General features: G+C 30.6%; 1 protein-coding gene across 1 annotated transcript in view; it reads left to right on the forward strand.

The window, feature by feature from the left end:
- Window positions 1–3,413: 3,413 nt before the first annotated feature.
- LOC111682854 (homeobox protein 13) overlaps window positions 3,414–15,559 on the forward strand; it is a 37,977-nt gene continuing 25,831 nt past the window's right edge. The window contains exon 1 of the mRNA XM_023444845.2: window positions 3,414–3,601. Coding sequence (XP_023300613.2) covers window positions 3,554–3,601 — 48 coding nt within the window. The 5' untranslated portion in view covers window positions 3,414–3,553. The remainder of the gene's footprint in view (window positions 3,602–15,559) is intronic.

The raw sequence follows: 15,559 nt of genomic DNA on the forward strand, positions 1-15,559 counted from the left end.
ACTAGACTATAGACTAGACTATAGACTAGACTATAGACTAGACTATAGACTAGACTATAGACTAGACGATTGACTAGACTATAAACTAGACTATAGACTAGACTATAGAATAGACTATAGACTAGACTATGGACTAGACTAGACTATAGACTAAACTATAGACTAGACTATAGACTAGAGTATAAACTAGACTATAGACTAGACTATAGACTAGACTATAGACTAGACTATAGACTAGACTAGAGACTAGACTAGAGACTAGACTATAGACCAGATTAGACTAGACTATAGTCCATATTATACTTTAGACTATACTATATACTAGACTAGACTATAGACTAAACTACAGACTAGACTATAGACTAAACTATAGACTAGACTATAGACTAGACTATTGACCAGACTAGACTAGACTATAGTCCACATTAGACTTTAGACTAGACTATATACTAGACTATAGACTAAACTATAGACTAAACTATTGGCTGGAGTATAGACTACACTATAGGCTAGACTATTGTATAGTCTATAGTCTAGTCTTGTCTATAGTCTGGTCTAGACTAGGCTATAAACGGACTAAAATTTAATACGAAAATGTTGTGTACAGGAGTAGAAATAATTTAAACATCGTTTTTTTCGATCGACCTATAATTGCGGAATTTTGTTTATTTCATTATTATTTTCGAAATAATTTTGCGGATAGAAAACTTTTCGTTAGCATGTCAGAAAAACATTTGTATTTCACTCTATATCTATCTAATGCTATGTATACACGTTTGTTCAATCTTACAACGTTGGCAGTAAGATGTGTGCAGAAAATGTCTAGAAACAGTGTCAACTTACAAAATTTTTGTCTTGCAACATATTCGCTAAAGGTTTTTTCAAAAACGTTGCAAAAGGAAAATAGTATGTTTACACGATTGTTGGAAATTTTGAAGCACAGTTTACTGACAATGTTGTAAAATCTGACAACCGTGTATCTTAAGGCTTTAAGATCTTTGTCAGTACTCTGTGGGGTATCTGTTGTTTTTGGCAACAGCACAGAACTTATCCCGAAATATTGACTATTATCATGCATCAGTCTTTTAACAGCCACAGTCACTACGTGAATCCTGAAGGAACCTCAAACAACTGACCAGCCAAAACATAGTCCTGCGGGCAACTGGCCACACGGAGTAGTACCAGATTATGCGATGGTCTGGTCTGACCTCTGTCAATATATGCAAGGACTAAGCCAAGCAGTAGACTGCAACCAATTTTTCAGTCCCGGCCAAACTGGTGGTATTGGCCACCTCTTTATACCCCGGGATTGCAATAACACCAAGGCGGAGGTCGCGCCAAGGTAACATGCCCCCGGGGGGGATACAAACTGACAGACAGATGCGACTTATTGGATGATTTTTTCTTAAATAATCACTTCATTAGACTTTTGTATTAATTTTCTATCACAAATTTTTAAAATTTTCCATTTATGAAAAGTTTTTTCTCAAGTTTAACCTTTGCACAAAAACAATGTCACAAATTTGGCGTTTTTTAGCTTAAAAAAGTTTATTTGTTGAAGATTCACATTTTTAATAGAAATTTACACTTTATATGCAGTTTTAGGGGTTTTTAACAAAAATTTCCCTTTAAAATGGACCTAGATGTGTGGGGGTTTTGAACAATTTCTTTAAATTTCCTAAAACGAAATCCGCTAAAAGTGTTTGTAATTAAAGTGCGTAAAGCGCTACAAAATTGTATAAATTCAAAGTTTAGTGATGATTTAAAACAAAAATTGAGAAAGAGAAATTGAAATTTATTAAAAGAAGAAAAAAAAGAAGAAGATTTTATATAGGGAAATCTAGCGCATGCTCTCTCACTCACCCATTGGATAAAGATGATGTTGTAAGAATTTATGAGATACAATCTAATAACTAAATGTAGCTGATGTTAGATAAAAAGAGATAGAGAGATAACTAAGGTATGGTAACTTTTTCGAAAGAGTAAAAGTGATGACATTATATAAGATAAATTTCCCCCCCCAGAAATATATGGAAAAAGCAGCACTACAAGCCAAACACTAAATGTATCTGATAGATACTTATTGGAATCAGGTTTGCCCCTTATTTAACAGCTATTCTAGTTGGATTTTGTATAAGATTCGTAAAGAATAACAAGTTAGACTGAAATAGCTAGAGCAGAGATAAACAGTTGTCATTGTCTTATGCATGTGGACTAAATAAGGGTTAATATAGTATCTGTGTGTTTGGTATAAACTCTGGGATACTCTTTTAACGATTACAAAACCGTTGCCACAATTCAGTTCATTTTGGTACTTTGAGCAAAAGCAACGTTTCGTGCGTCAAGTCTTAAGCGTATGAAATTTAAAGAAAATCATATTTATTTTCACAAAATTTTTAAATCTAATGGATTTTTAATAAGAAAAAATAAAAAAAAAAATATTTGAAAAAACAAGACACGTGTAAATTAACGGAAAAAATGTTAAAGTTTTAAAAAAAGTTAAAAATAACTATAAAACAATTTCAAAACAAAAGTGCAATAATTGAAAAATTTTTATAAAAAAAATTTAAAAATTTTAAAAAATTTTTTAAAAAATTAAAGAAATTTAAGAAATTGAAGAAAATTTTATATTTAAAACAAAATTTTCTCAAAAAAGTTTACAAAAACCTTTCAAAAACCTTAAAAACTACAAAAAGTAATAAATTAAAGCCTAAAAATATGCCTTGATTTTAATAAAAAACAAAACCCCTAAAACAGTTTAAGAAAACAAAAAACAAACGAAATTTTAAAATTTTTAAAAATTTTAAAAAAATTATAAAAAATTATAAAAAATTCTAAAAAAAATTTTAAACAAATTTTAAACAAATTCCTCAATAAAACAAAATGTTTTAAAAATTTTTCCAAAATTTTTTTTGTTTAAAAAAAATATTTAAATAAAAACTAAACCAAAAAACTTACAAATTAAAAAAAAAACATTTACATTTTGACAATTGGCCGTCGGTAAAAATGCAAGCTACCAAAATGCGCACACCCTTTGCGATACAGGAAATTTTGGGTTTAGGTGTGGGTTCTGCTGCTGCAGCCGCTGCCGCCGGCTATCCTCATCCCGTACATTTGCATCCTCATGCCGCTCTACCGCCTGTTGTGGCCAACACCACCACTCCACCTCCCTCTTCACACAATTCCAGCTCTAGTTCTTTGCCCACACCTGCCCAACGCTTGTCCACCTCTTCGCCTCCACCAGCCGCCCAAACGCCCAGCGATTGTAATAATGCACCCATTTCTCCCGCCTCTTCGTCGCACGGCCGTCATCGTGACTCTAGATCATTATCGCCTGATGTTAGTCGTTTATCGGCTGCTGCTGCGGCAGCAGCTGCCGCTGCTCATGTACAATTACCCGTCTTTAATCCGGCCAATTTTTATGCTGCCGCCGGTTATGCGGCTGCCGATCATGCGGGTCAATTGAATGCGGCCGCCCATCATCATCATATGACCACTTTGGCGGCGGCTGCTTATTTGAGGGGATTCCTGCCGCCCGGTTTTAGTACGCCCCATGAGTTTAGGGGTCATTTTCAGCAGCATTTCGGTTCACAGTTTGCAGGTGAGTGTTTTTTAAGTTAATTTTTGTGTAAGAAGTTTAAAAACGGCATTCTGGAATTTTTTCAACAAAAAAAAAGCGTCAAATTTCTTTTCTTTTCAAATCATTTTATTTCTTTAAAACGTGTTCGACATTTTTTAAATTTTTTTGTAAAAAAAAGTTTTATCAAATTGTGAAAAAAGCTTTGATTTCTAAATCTTAAACTTAAAAGCACTAAATTTTCCAAGTTTCTTTACAAAACTTTTGCTCTAATCTGATTATAAAGCGATACTTTATTCGAAAAACAGTTTTGAGTTAACCATAGCTCGAAGATTTTATCAAATGTTTATACGAAAGTCAAAGTTTCGAAAATAAACTTTTTCAAAGTTTAAGTACAAAAAGTGCTTAAAAAATTTAGACTTAAATGTTTAAAAAGTTCAAATAAATGATTTTCAAAACAAAAAACAATTGTTTAAAAAATTTTAACAAAAATCAAAGTTTTTGACTTAAGCTTTTAAAAAAGTTCAATTCGATTTTTAAAAAAGATTTTAAAATTGTTTTTGTGTTTAAAAAATCTACACTTAAACGTTTAAAAAGTACAAATAAATATTTTTCAAAAGAACTGTGGATTCCATATCGGTTTTTTTTAAAAAATTTAAACAAAAATCAAAGTCTTAGACTTAAGCTTTTAAAAAGTTCATAACGATTTTCAAAAAGATTTTGAAATTGTTTTTCTATCTATATTTCTAAACAAAAGACTTAACTTTCTTATAACAAAACAGTTTTCATCAAAAGTTTATACGAAAATCAAAGATTCAGTTTAAAGCTTTTAAGACCAGCACATCTGAGTTATACAGCTTTAAAGTTTATCCACTTAATTGAGAACTTTTGCAATAAAGTTTCTAGTTTTCCTAAAGTTTAAAACAAAAATTGGCTGATTGATAAAATGTTTATAAAAAAGTACAAAAGCATTATTAAAAGCTTTAAAGAAAGTTCTATTATTTAACATTTAATGAAAAACCGATTAGTAATAGATTATTAAACATAATGAGAGCAAAATTTCTTAATTTCTTTGTAACTGTTTAACCAAAGTTTAAGCTAAATTTAAAAAAGCTTTAATTGAAATTTAGAAAACAAACTTTAGCTTTTAAAAAGTTATAGTTGCAATAAAAAACAACCTAAATTCAAAAATAATCCAAATTTTCAAAAGTTTTTAATGTTTTGAACAAACTTTTAACAAATTAACAAAAAGTTTATACAAACCGGTGGTAAAGCAGTATCAAAGCTTTAAAAAAGTTTAAATAAGAAACATCCAATTACAACAAACAGTGGGTAATTGTTAGTTAACTATTACAACTAATGAATTCTTTAAAACTGTGACTTATGTTGAAACTCTCTTGTTAAAAGCTTTATGCAAAATGTAAAAAGCCCCACTTAAGCTTTTACAAAGTTCTCATAGATAGCTTTTAAGTAGGTAATAGACTTACAGGCTCTACAGTAATCAAAGATCATAAAATTAAGGATTTTTTTTAAATTTGAAAATATTTCAAAGTTTTCACTTAATTGCTAAAAGCATTATGTCAAATTTAAAGTGAAATATCGAAAGCTTTTTAAAATTTCTTCTAAAATAAAACTAATTATTTTTTTATAAAGATTTTCATTGTTTAAACTAAAAGCTTTTAAGAAGATTTTTATAAATTTCCTTCACTTTTATTTTTCTATTTTTCCTTAAACCAAAATTAGCTTTTTCTAAGCAAAAACAAAACCTGCTCGACTTATTTTGTAGATTGTGTGTAAAAGAAAAATCTTAGGCTAATTAGTTTCTTTTTTGCTTTCTTTTCTTCTTTAACCCATCCATTGGGTCTACTTGAACCGAGTTGAAAAGACTTAATACTAGAAAAAAAGGTAGAAAAAACCTCTTCATCTTAGAATGAGAAAAAAAACACAACAAAAGAAAAACCTAAAGAAAATTTTATGTTTTTTTTTTCTTGCATTCAATGTCATATAATACAATGTTTTTAAGATAAAGCCTACTACTAAGTATGAATGAATATTTTTACATGTACATATGTTAATTTGTAGCAAAATTGTTCTATGACACTGTGCATGAGAAGAAAGAACCCACAAATAACAAGTGGGCTAACTTAGCTATCTTAGATGGAACACTTCATATGTATTAAGTGGGCGGAAGGGGTCGGAAAAAAAGAGACAAAAATAAGAACAAAATTGTAAAAACACTGGAAAAAATGTGAGTTAGTAATATAGATAGATTGATAGATAGATAGATAGATAGATAGATAGATAGATAGATAGATAGATAGATAGATAGATAGATAGATAGATAGATAGATAGATAGATAGATAGATAGATAGATAGATAGATAGATAGATAGATAGATAGATAGATAGATAGATAGATAGATAGATAGATAGATAGATAGATAGATAGATAGATAGATAGATAGATAGATAGATAGATAGATAGATAGATAGATAGATAGATGTATAGATAGATAAACAAATAAATAGATTGAAAGCAAGAAGCATGCTCGTGCATGTTGTGTGCTTCTTTACTAAATCGTATGCTCTTCGGTCTGAGGATTTTATCGTTTCTATTTTATACATTTACCACATCTTTTGGTAGCAATCGACCCCACAACCTACAAACTCTCGACTGGAACTTCCTCACAAAATCCCTTAAAAACCGTTCAAGCATTTTTCTCAGTGTAACAACAATCTCTTGAGCAAAAAACAACAAGAGGCAATGAAAAGAAAGCCTGAAAACAAAATCACACACACACACTTAACCATCTAACTCTTATCTTCTTCTTTTTTTCTCTCCAACAATAAAAGTGGCAACCAAGTGGCAACTCTCTCGCACTAATAAGCCTTATGCATAAAACAACATGTCTCTGTCAGATAACAAAAACAAAGCATATAAATGGCTTCAAACTAAAAGAAATAATAATAAATCTTTTAACTTATTAAAAACGAAAAACTAGATTTTGTTGCCTAAAAATAAACCGTTAAACTTTTAATTTCCTTTAAATATGACACCTTTATATGTCACTTCTTATTCTAGGGTGTTACTCAAAAAATGTATTTTCTATTTTTAGTTAAATTAACCCACCCCTTCTCATCTTCTGTTTAAGATTAACACAAAGAGAACACACATATTTCAAAATTAGCATGAGTTTTTTTTTTGTTAAGGTGTTAAAAAGGGTTTTCTATTTATATACATAATATAAAAAGATTTTAATCAAATAAATACAAACACTCACACACATACTAGCACCTAAATCAGTTTAACGCCATATTGGAAATATTAAATGTTAACAGTGATGTCTACGCGTAATACAAAAAAATGTAAAGCACTAAACTGTGAAAAAAACTTTCGACAAGAATAATTAAAACAAATAGTATTCGTCAAAAGAGAGCGAAAGCGATCTTGTCTATCTCATAGATCAATTTAAAAACAAATTTTCATTTTTAACAAACTTGGAAATAGAATCAACTCAAATGGTTAAAGATAGTTATCTTTAACGATCTAATATTAGCTTTTTCTAAGCCTGCTAGTGATCTTACGAAGATCAATGCAGTTTACTTCATTGATCATCAAAAGTTTCTCAAACTTTCAAAAAAAATATCTTGCGCAAATTGTTTTAGTTGTTGTTCTCAGCGATTACTTTTCAAGCAACTATAAGTTCTCTCTCTCGCTCTATTTAACCAAAAATATTATCTAGCTAATACTCATTTAATGATCACGTAGGATTTTAACTTCTTCAACAAGATCACAACAAATGTCTTCTGCAACTTTTTAACGATCTTTTCATTTTCCTAAAATTTTAATTAATGATCTTGACAAATATGTTTTACTAATGAGTTTAAGTTAGAGATCATGTCTAACTCTTCGATCAGGTGAGGATCAATGGGGGGAAAAAGGGAAAAACAGAATTATGTAAGTTTTAATTATTTCTTCTATTAGTGATCGATTATCGGGATGAAACGATCATTATAGATATATTTCTTTCACTGTCTTAGACATTTCAACAGTTCCAACAAGTTCTTGGAAAGATTTATCGAAAATTTCAGCGATCTTGTAACACTCTTCGATCTCTTTTGAATAATATTATCTTGTCAAACTGAAAATTATAATCAACTCCTTGAAAGTCTAGTTTTAATGTTCTTTTTTTGACCCTTTTTCCAAACATCCGTTGACGATCTTGCAAAAACATTACATATAAGATCAAATCCTGTTATTCGAACTATTTTATCGCTATATTAGCGATCGTACGTAAGTCAAGTCATGAGGTTTACGTTAGACATTATAATGTATATTGTAACGATCTTCTAACATGCGGTTTTTAAACGAATTTTGAACGAATTTTATTTCTCTTCTTTATATGAGCGATCTTGCTTAAGAACTTTATATGAATTTAGTTAAAATGATTTTAGAAGATCTTCTTGTTTGATGGTCGAGGTTGTTGTTTAAATAAAATCATGAATTTTTGTAAAAGTTTTTGTAATTAAGATCTAAACTCTTCTATGCATTCAACCACTTACAAAGATATCATTTAAAGATCTTGCATGTTATATTTTTTAACGATCTTGCTTAACATACGATCATTTTGAAATCATATATGTAATTTCTTTAATAAAATGTCAAAACAGTCTAAAGTCAAGTAGTTTTTCAAATCCTTAATAGGTGTTAGGGTTAAATGATCTTATTAATTATCTTGCTTAAACAAAAACATTAATTTTGTCAATAGCAATCATTGTCTCCTAATATTTTTAGTATTTTCAGACATTCTGATGCATATTGTTTTTCTGTTAAAGAGAGCAATGTTGTTTAACCCGCTCGATTAGTGTAGAATTCTATTCGAAGATCACTTTTAAATTTTGGTAAAGATCGAGCTGAATAAGTTTCTTTACTAGATTTAGCATTTGTTTCCTAGATTCTGTTTCAACATTTGATCATTGTAAACTTTCTGAACGATCACTTTTGAATTAGATATTCTCAGGTTTTAGATAGAACTTATGCAACATAAGCTTTTTTAAAGGTTTTTGCTGCATATTGTTTCTCCTATTAAAGAGAGCGATGTTGTTTAACTCTTTGATTACTTTAGAATTCTCTTCGTAGATCACTTTGGAACTCTGTTTAAGAAAAAGTTTCACTCTGTTTAGGAAACAGTTTCATTACTAGATTTGTCATTTGTTTCCTTGATTATGTTTGAGCATATGATCATTTTGAACTCCCTGTACGATCACTTTTGAATCCGATACTTTCATACTAAACCCTTTAAATGTTTGTTTAACTCGTCGATCATTTTTAAGTTCCATGAGCGATCTTCTTCCTGAAGATTCCTTTGAGAATAGAACATATTACGTTTTGTTACTAACAAGTATTAGCTTCTTTCTGGTTTAGCATTTGATCACTCTCTCTCACTCTCTTGATCATTGCAAACTATCTTAAATCATACATTTTCACTCCCAAACTGTACCCCTTTTCTGACCCTCTCAATTTTTCCCCTATTTGACACTGCAAGTCAATTGGTTAATTAGTTGTTTATTGACATCATCCTTTAAATAAAACTGATATCCATATTAAAGTAAATGGGACATTAAAATAAAAAAAAAACTACCCACCAGATAATGTTCAAAAAGTCAACAAAGTATCGTGAACTTCTTGAGCAAAACAACAACAAAAAACACCTTCAATAAAAGTACATTTGTAGCCTAAAGTATCCATAAAAAAGGTAACATTATTTACTTTTAATAGAAAAAAAAAATAAGAAAATAGTGTAATAGTAAAAAAACATATGGTTATCCTTAAAAAGGACATATGTGTAAGGTGTTAAGAGGATATTTTTTAAGGATGTTTATAATACAAATAATATTGACTGTGCAGTTTTATAGAAAAAGTACCTAACGAGAAAAAAACAATTGAAAGAAAACAAACTTTGAAAAGAGAGAGAGAGATAGTACACAGTGAGAAAAAGTTTAAAATTAAAAGAACATTTTTAAGAAATTTAAAAAGATTTGTTAAAAAGAATGCCGTATTGGATTGTAAGAAAGCTTTAACTAAATACTCTCCCAGACGTAAAGTTCACATCATATGGGTACCTCCCCCCGGGGGCATGTTACCTTGGTGAAGACTCCGCCTTGGTGTTATTGCTATCCCGGGTTATAAAGAGGCGGCCAATACCTCTAGTCTGGGCGGGACTAAAAAAATGGTTACGGTCTACTGTTTGGCTTAGTCCTTGCATAGATTGAAAGAGGTCAGACCAGAGCACCGCATAATCTGGTACTACTATGTCCTGGCTGGTCAGTTAGTTAAGGTTCTTTCTTGATCCACGTAGTGGGGGAGAGTAAGTGGCGGTTAAAAGACTGATGTAAGGTAAAGTCAATATTTCGGGATAAGTTCGGTGCTGTTGCCGAAACAACAGATACCCCAAAGAGGATTGACTGTGTGCTGGTCCCCCCGCGGGGCATGTTACCTTGGCAAGACCTTCGCCTTGGTGTTATTGCAATCCCGGGGTATAAAGAGGTGGCCAATACCTCCGGTCTAACCGAGACTGTGTCCCTGTGAGTAAAAACAATGTCTTCGGCTTATTGATGGATCGTATTTCGGTAAACCGGTTACATCTCTAGGTGCTGTTGCCGAATCAAAAGAGGCCATCCAATGGTCAGAGATTAGATAGCTCGAGTACTCCAGCAAAGTACTTGTGCATGGACCGGTCAAAGCCAATGTACAAAAATTGCCACCTGAGTTCTTCATTGAAGAATAAAGGGGCGATGGTAGACCGTTCTCAAGTCTACCCAGTGGATGAAAAAGACCACCGTGAAATAAGGCCGTCAAGCCAGGTGTTTACGTTTAAACTCTCGAAATTCATCATATGGGTACCAGACCACTCGGCAGTAGTCGGTAACGAAAGAGCGAATGTAATAACTTTAAAGGTAAGGAAGCTCGTGGCAGTTAACCTGACAAGTGCAGAACCATTCGACTTAACAAAAACTGAACTAAAAATATGGGTGAGAGAATCCCATAAGACCTTTAGGTATAATAAAATAGTGGGTAGGACCAAGAAAATCCTATAGGGTGACCCTGATGAGAGAAAGACAGAAAATCTCCTCAAAACTGAGCAAGTCTGAAGTTAGTATGATAGTACGTATTCTGAGTGCACATACAGGATTACGAGACCATTTAAGCAAAATTGGACGGGCAGATCCAGACGTATGTAGAACATGTGGAGAGAACAGTGAAACTTTCGAGCACTTTCTTTGCCACTGACAGGCATTCGTCGAAGTTAGATCCAAGTATCTTGGAAGTGATGTTATTCCGCAAATAACATTCCTGACGAAATTGTCATTTGTAAGTGTAACACTTATTGGAAGATTCTTAGGAATTACGTTTAGGAAACTGAGTTTCTAAACACTGAAAATAATTCATTTAGTTTCCCTTTTTCTCATGATAAGGAGCTGACAACGGGCCCGATTGTGGTCGAGGTGTTTCAAAGGATTTGATGCAGTATACATCCTCCTATCAACCCAACCTAAACTAACCTAACATCATTGCTTTAGGAAGAATCTTAAACTGTTTGCAAATTAAACATTTATAGCTGTTTAAACTGTTATTTCTCTCAGTGTTTCTTTTTTTGTAACTTTAACCATAAACCTTATTTTTTACAAGTTTTACAGTAGCATTCGCCCTTTTTTTAAATAACTAAACCACAAACTAACCATAGACTACCAAAAGATATGTATCTTGTAACCTCTGGAAAAAAATACCACAAATAATTCGTAGAATGAAGAAAAATTCAAGTGGATTTTCCTCACAATAACAACAATCCTGGGTCATATTTTCTTTACTCTCAAGTGTTTTCTTTTCTTGCTAATGCAAGAAATGTAAAACCATCTACTTAAACATATTGACAATGTTTATTTTATATAGTTTTTCTTTGGTTAAATAGACAAAACGCCTACTTTTTCGCACCTTTATAATGTTTGCCTGCTTAAGTGTTGAAGTGTGAATATTTGCACCTTTTCTATTTCTTCCTTTACGTGTCATTAACATTTTTTTTAAAAAAAGAAAGGCAAAACACACAATAATACACATTTAAAGATTTGTTAAACTAAAGCTTAAGGACAGTTAAGGGTATTTAAATATAAACACAATGCAAGAGTCGGATCCAACAATGGCTACTAGGCTAAACTTATAACAGAGAACTTCTTACTTAATACAGGCACTATCTCTGCAAACAACATTTTGAAATTATTCCTAAAAAGCTTCTCGTTTTCTATTGCTTAAACCCACTGTTTAGTTAACTGCCCATCACTGCTTTAGCGTGTGTTTTTTCTAGCAGGTAGTGAAGTGCGTGTAGCAGTAGTAGTATTCCTTACACTTATGTGTGCTTTTTTCTTCTTTTTTTTCCTTCTGTCTATTGTTTGTCTATGTTCGTTTTTTGTGTTAAAAGGTGTGATATTTTCTCTCTCTCTCTCACTCTCTCTGGCTAACCGTCATTCCTTTCCAAAACAATACGTGTTAAGTCCGGACATCCTCAATTTTGTTTAAATATTCTTCTACAATTTTAACACTGTCACTCTATAAACAATTACTTTATTGTATGTGCATGTGTGTGTGTTTTTTTGAATGGGCTCAACTTTCCTTAACCATAATTTGATTACTTTATGTCTATTGTGGTTTTTTTCTTTTGTATTAGATCTTAACTCTAGAACATTTAATAGTTTAAGACACAAGAGATTTTGGCACATAAAAAGGTCGTTGTTTAAGGATATGAAACAGGCTTCATTTAATTGAATAAAATGAAAGTCATTCAATTCCTAATAAGTTTAAAATTATGTTTTAAATAAGAAATGATCTTCGCTAAGGACAATTAGTGTGTTAAATATAATCCTTCTCTCCTAAACTAACTATAAACGAGTGATAAAGAGAGAGAGATAGAAAAGAGAACAAGCAAAATGCGTAATAAAATATATATGAAGTTCATCTCTAGATTACTCTATATTCTTAGCTATAGAAGAGTCTATAGTCTTGACTATATACTAGGCTTTAGTCTTGACTATGGACTAGGCTATAGTCTTCACTATAGCATAGGCTATTATCTTGACTATAGGCTAGGCTATAGTCTTGACTATGGACTAGGCTATAGTCTTGATTATAGAATAGGCTATAGTTTTTACTATAGAATAGGCTATAGTGTTGAATATGGAACAGTTTATAGTCTTGACTGTAGAACAGTCTATAGTCTTGACTATAGAATAGGCTATAGTCTTGACTATAGAATAGGCTATAGTCTTGACTATAGAATAGACTATAGACTTAACTATAGAATAGGCTATAGACTTAACTATAGAATAGGCTATAGACTTTACTATAGAATAGACTATAGCCTTGACTCTAGAACAGAATATAGTCTTTACTATAAAACAATCTATAGTCTTGACTGTAGAACAGTCGATAACCTTAATTGTAGAGTAATCCATAGCCTTAGCTATAGATCGATCCATTGTTTTGACTATAGAATAATCTACAGACTTGACTATAGGATAGTCTATAGTCTCGACTATAGAATAGTCTCCAGTCTTAACTATAGAACAGTCTATAGTCTTTACTATAGAACAGTCTATAGTCTTGACTATAGAACAGTCTATAGTCTTGACTATAGAACAGTCTATAGTCTTGACTATAGAACATTCTATAGTCTTGGCTATAGAACATTCTATAGAACACTCTATAGTCTTGACTATAGAATAGTCTATAGTCTTGACTATAGAATAGTCTATAGTCTTGACTATAGAATAGTCTATAGTCTTGACTATAGATTAGTCTATTGGCTTGACTATAGATTAGACTATAGTCTTGACTATAGATTAGACTGTAGTCTTGAATATAGAATAGTATATTGGCTTGACTATAGTCTTGACTAAAGATTAGTCTATAGTCTTGACTATAGATTAGTCTATAGTGTAGACTACAGATTAGTCTATAGACCATAGACTAATGTATAGTCTTAGCTATACATTAGTCTATGGTCTTGGGTATAGATGAGTCTATAGCCTTGACTATAGATTAGTCTATTGTCTTCACTATAGAACAGTCTATAGTCTTGACTATAGATTAGTCTATTGGGTTGACTATAGATTAGTCTATAGTCTGACTATACAAGAATCTATAGACTAGACTATAGATTAATCTATAGTCTTGACTATAGATGAGTCTGTAGTCCTGACTATAGTCTTGACTATAGATTAGACTATAGTCTAATAAAATATATTAGTATATTGGCTTTACTAAGTCTTGACTAAAGATTAGTCTATAGTCTTGATTATAGATTAGTCTATAGTCTTGACTATAGAATAGTCTGTAGTCTTGACTATAGATTAGTCTATAGTCTTCACTATAGAACAGTCTATAGTCTTGACTATAGATTAGTCTATTGGCTTGACTATAGATTGGTTTATAGTCTTGACTATAGAATATGTTATAATCTTGACTATAGAATAGTCTATAATCTTGCCTACAGATTAGTCCATAATCTTGAATATAGATCAGTCCATAATCTTGACTATAGACTAGTCTACAGTCTTGACTATAGAGTAGACTATAGTCTTGACTATAGATTAGTCTATAGTCTTGACTATAGATTAGTCTATAGTCTTGACTATAGATTAGTAAATTGTCGAAACTATAGAATAGTCTATTGTCCATAGTCTTGACTATAGAATAGTTTATGGTATTGACTATAGTTGAGTCTATAGTCTTAACTATAGAGTAGTCTAGTTTTAATTCCATTCTTAATTTTCTTTATTAACCCATTTGCTGCATTCATCTTAAATCTCTAAATGGCAACACTGTACATATCTGCTAGTTAAACTGCCTTACCGACTAAGAGTAATGTTAACTTTTCCAAATACAAAAAAAACAGCAAAATATAAAAAAACTTCTTAATTTTATAGAAAAAAATCTAGTTTTATTAAGAATTTCTATAAAATAAAAAAAAATCTGTATTTATTTAATAAAAAATAATTGTAAAGAAAAAAACTCAAGTGGTTTTTCCAAGGCACACGCTTCCTAGAAACCTGCATTTAAACACTACTAAAAAAACACAACATAAAATTTAAAAAATAATTTTTCCAACCACAACAACTTTAATATTTTGATCCCTATTAAAATGCTGACATATTAAAGTACTTTTCACTGAAATTATCAAAAAGAAAACCTTTAACAAAAGAAATTTAATTTGAGAAAAAAAAAATAGTAGCCATAACTAGATGAAATTTTCGAAAAAAAATTAGAACTTCTTAACAACTGTCATCTTTAAAAAAAAAAAAAAAAAACAAAACACATCAACTCAAGTGTGTTGACGGATGAGAAAACAACAACCTGTTTTCATTATTATTTTTATAAAAAAAGTAGAAAACCAATTTTCAAATTATCTCTAATTTTAAATATTTATTTTTATTGTAATAAAAAAAAGAATATCAAAAAAATGAGTAGGTTTTCTAATTAAACAAAAAATTCTTATTATTATTAAGAAAATAATGACTTAAAGAAATTTTTTGAAAACAATGACATTTTGCTCTTTTTTTATATAAATTTTTAAATAAAGATCTTTTTTTTTAATTTAACAAGCTGTTTCTTTTTTCTATTATTTTTTACAAAAAAAGAACATTTTTTTACTAATATCCAGCTCAGTTTTCTTAAGATTTTTATCAGTTTCTTCTAGCCTACTAATTGCCTTTTCTATTACAAAATATCTTATTTCTTTTATAGTTTTTTCTTTAACAGGAAATGTTTTGTGCGTTTTTTGTTATTAAAACCCAAAATTTAGTTCCTTTTCATCACTTTGCCAATAAACAATTTTCTTCCCTTATTTATTAACTCCCCTTACAATAAATAAGCAAAACAAACAACGATTTTAATTTTCAATTATAAAAACGGTTAATCAACAGTATTTTTTG

The sequence above is a fragment of the Lucilia cuprina genome, chromosome 3 (assembly GCF_022045245.1).
Source record: "Lucilia cuprina isolate Lc7/37 chromosome 3, ASM2204524v1, whole genome shotgun sequence".
Classification (NCBI taxonomy): Eukaryota; Metazoa; Arthropoda; class Insecta; order Diptera; family Calliphoridae; genus Lucilia; species Lucilia cuprina.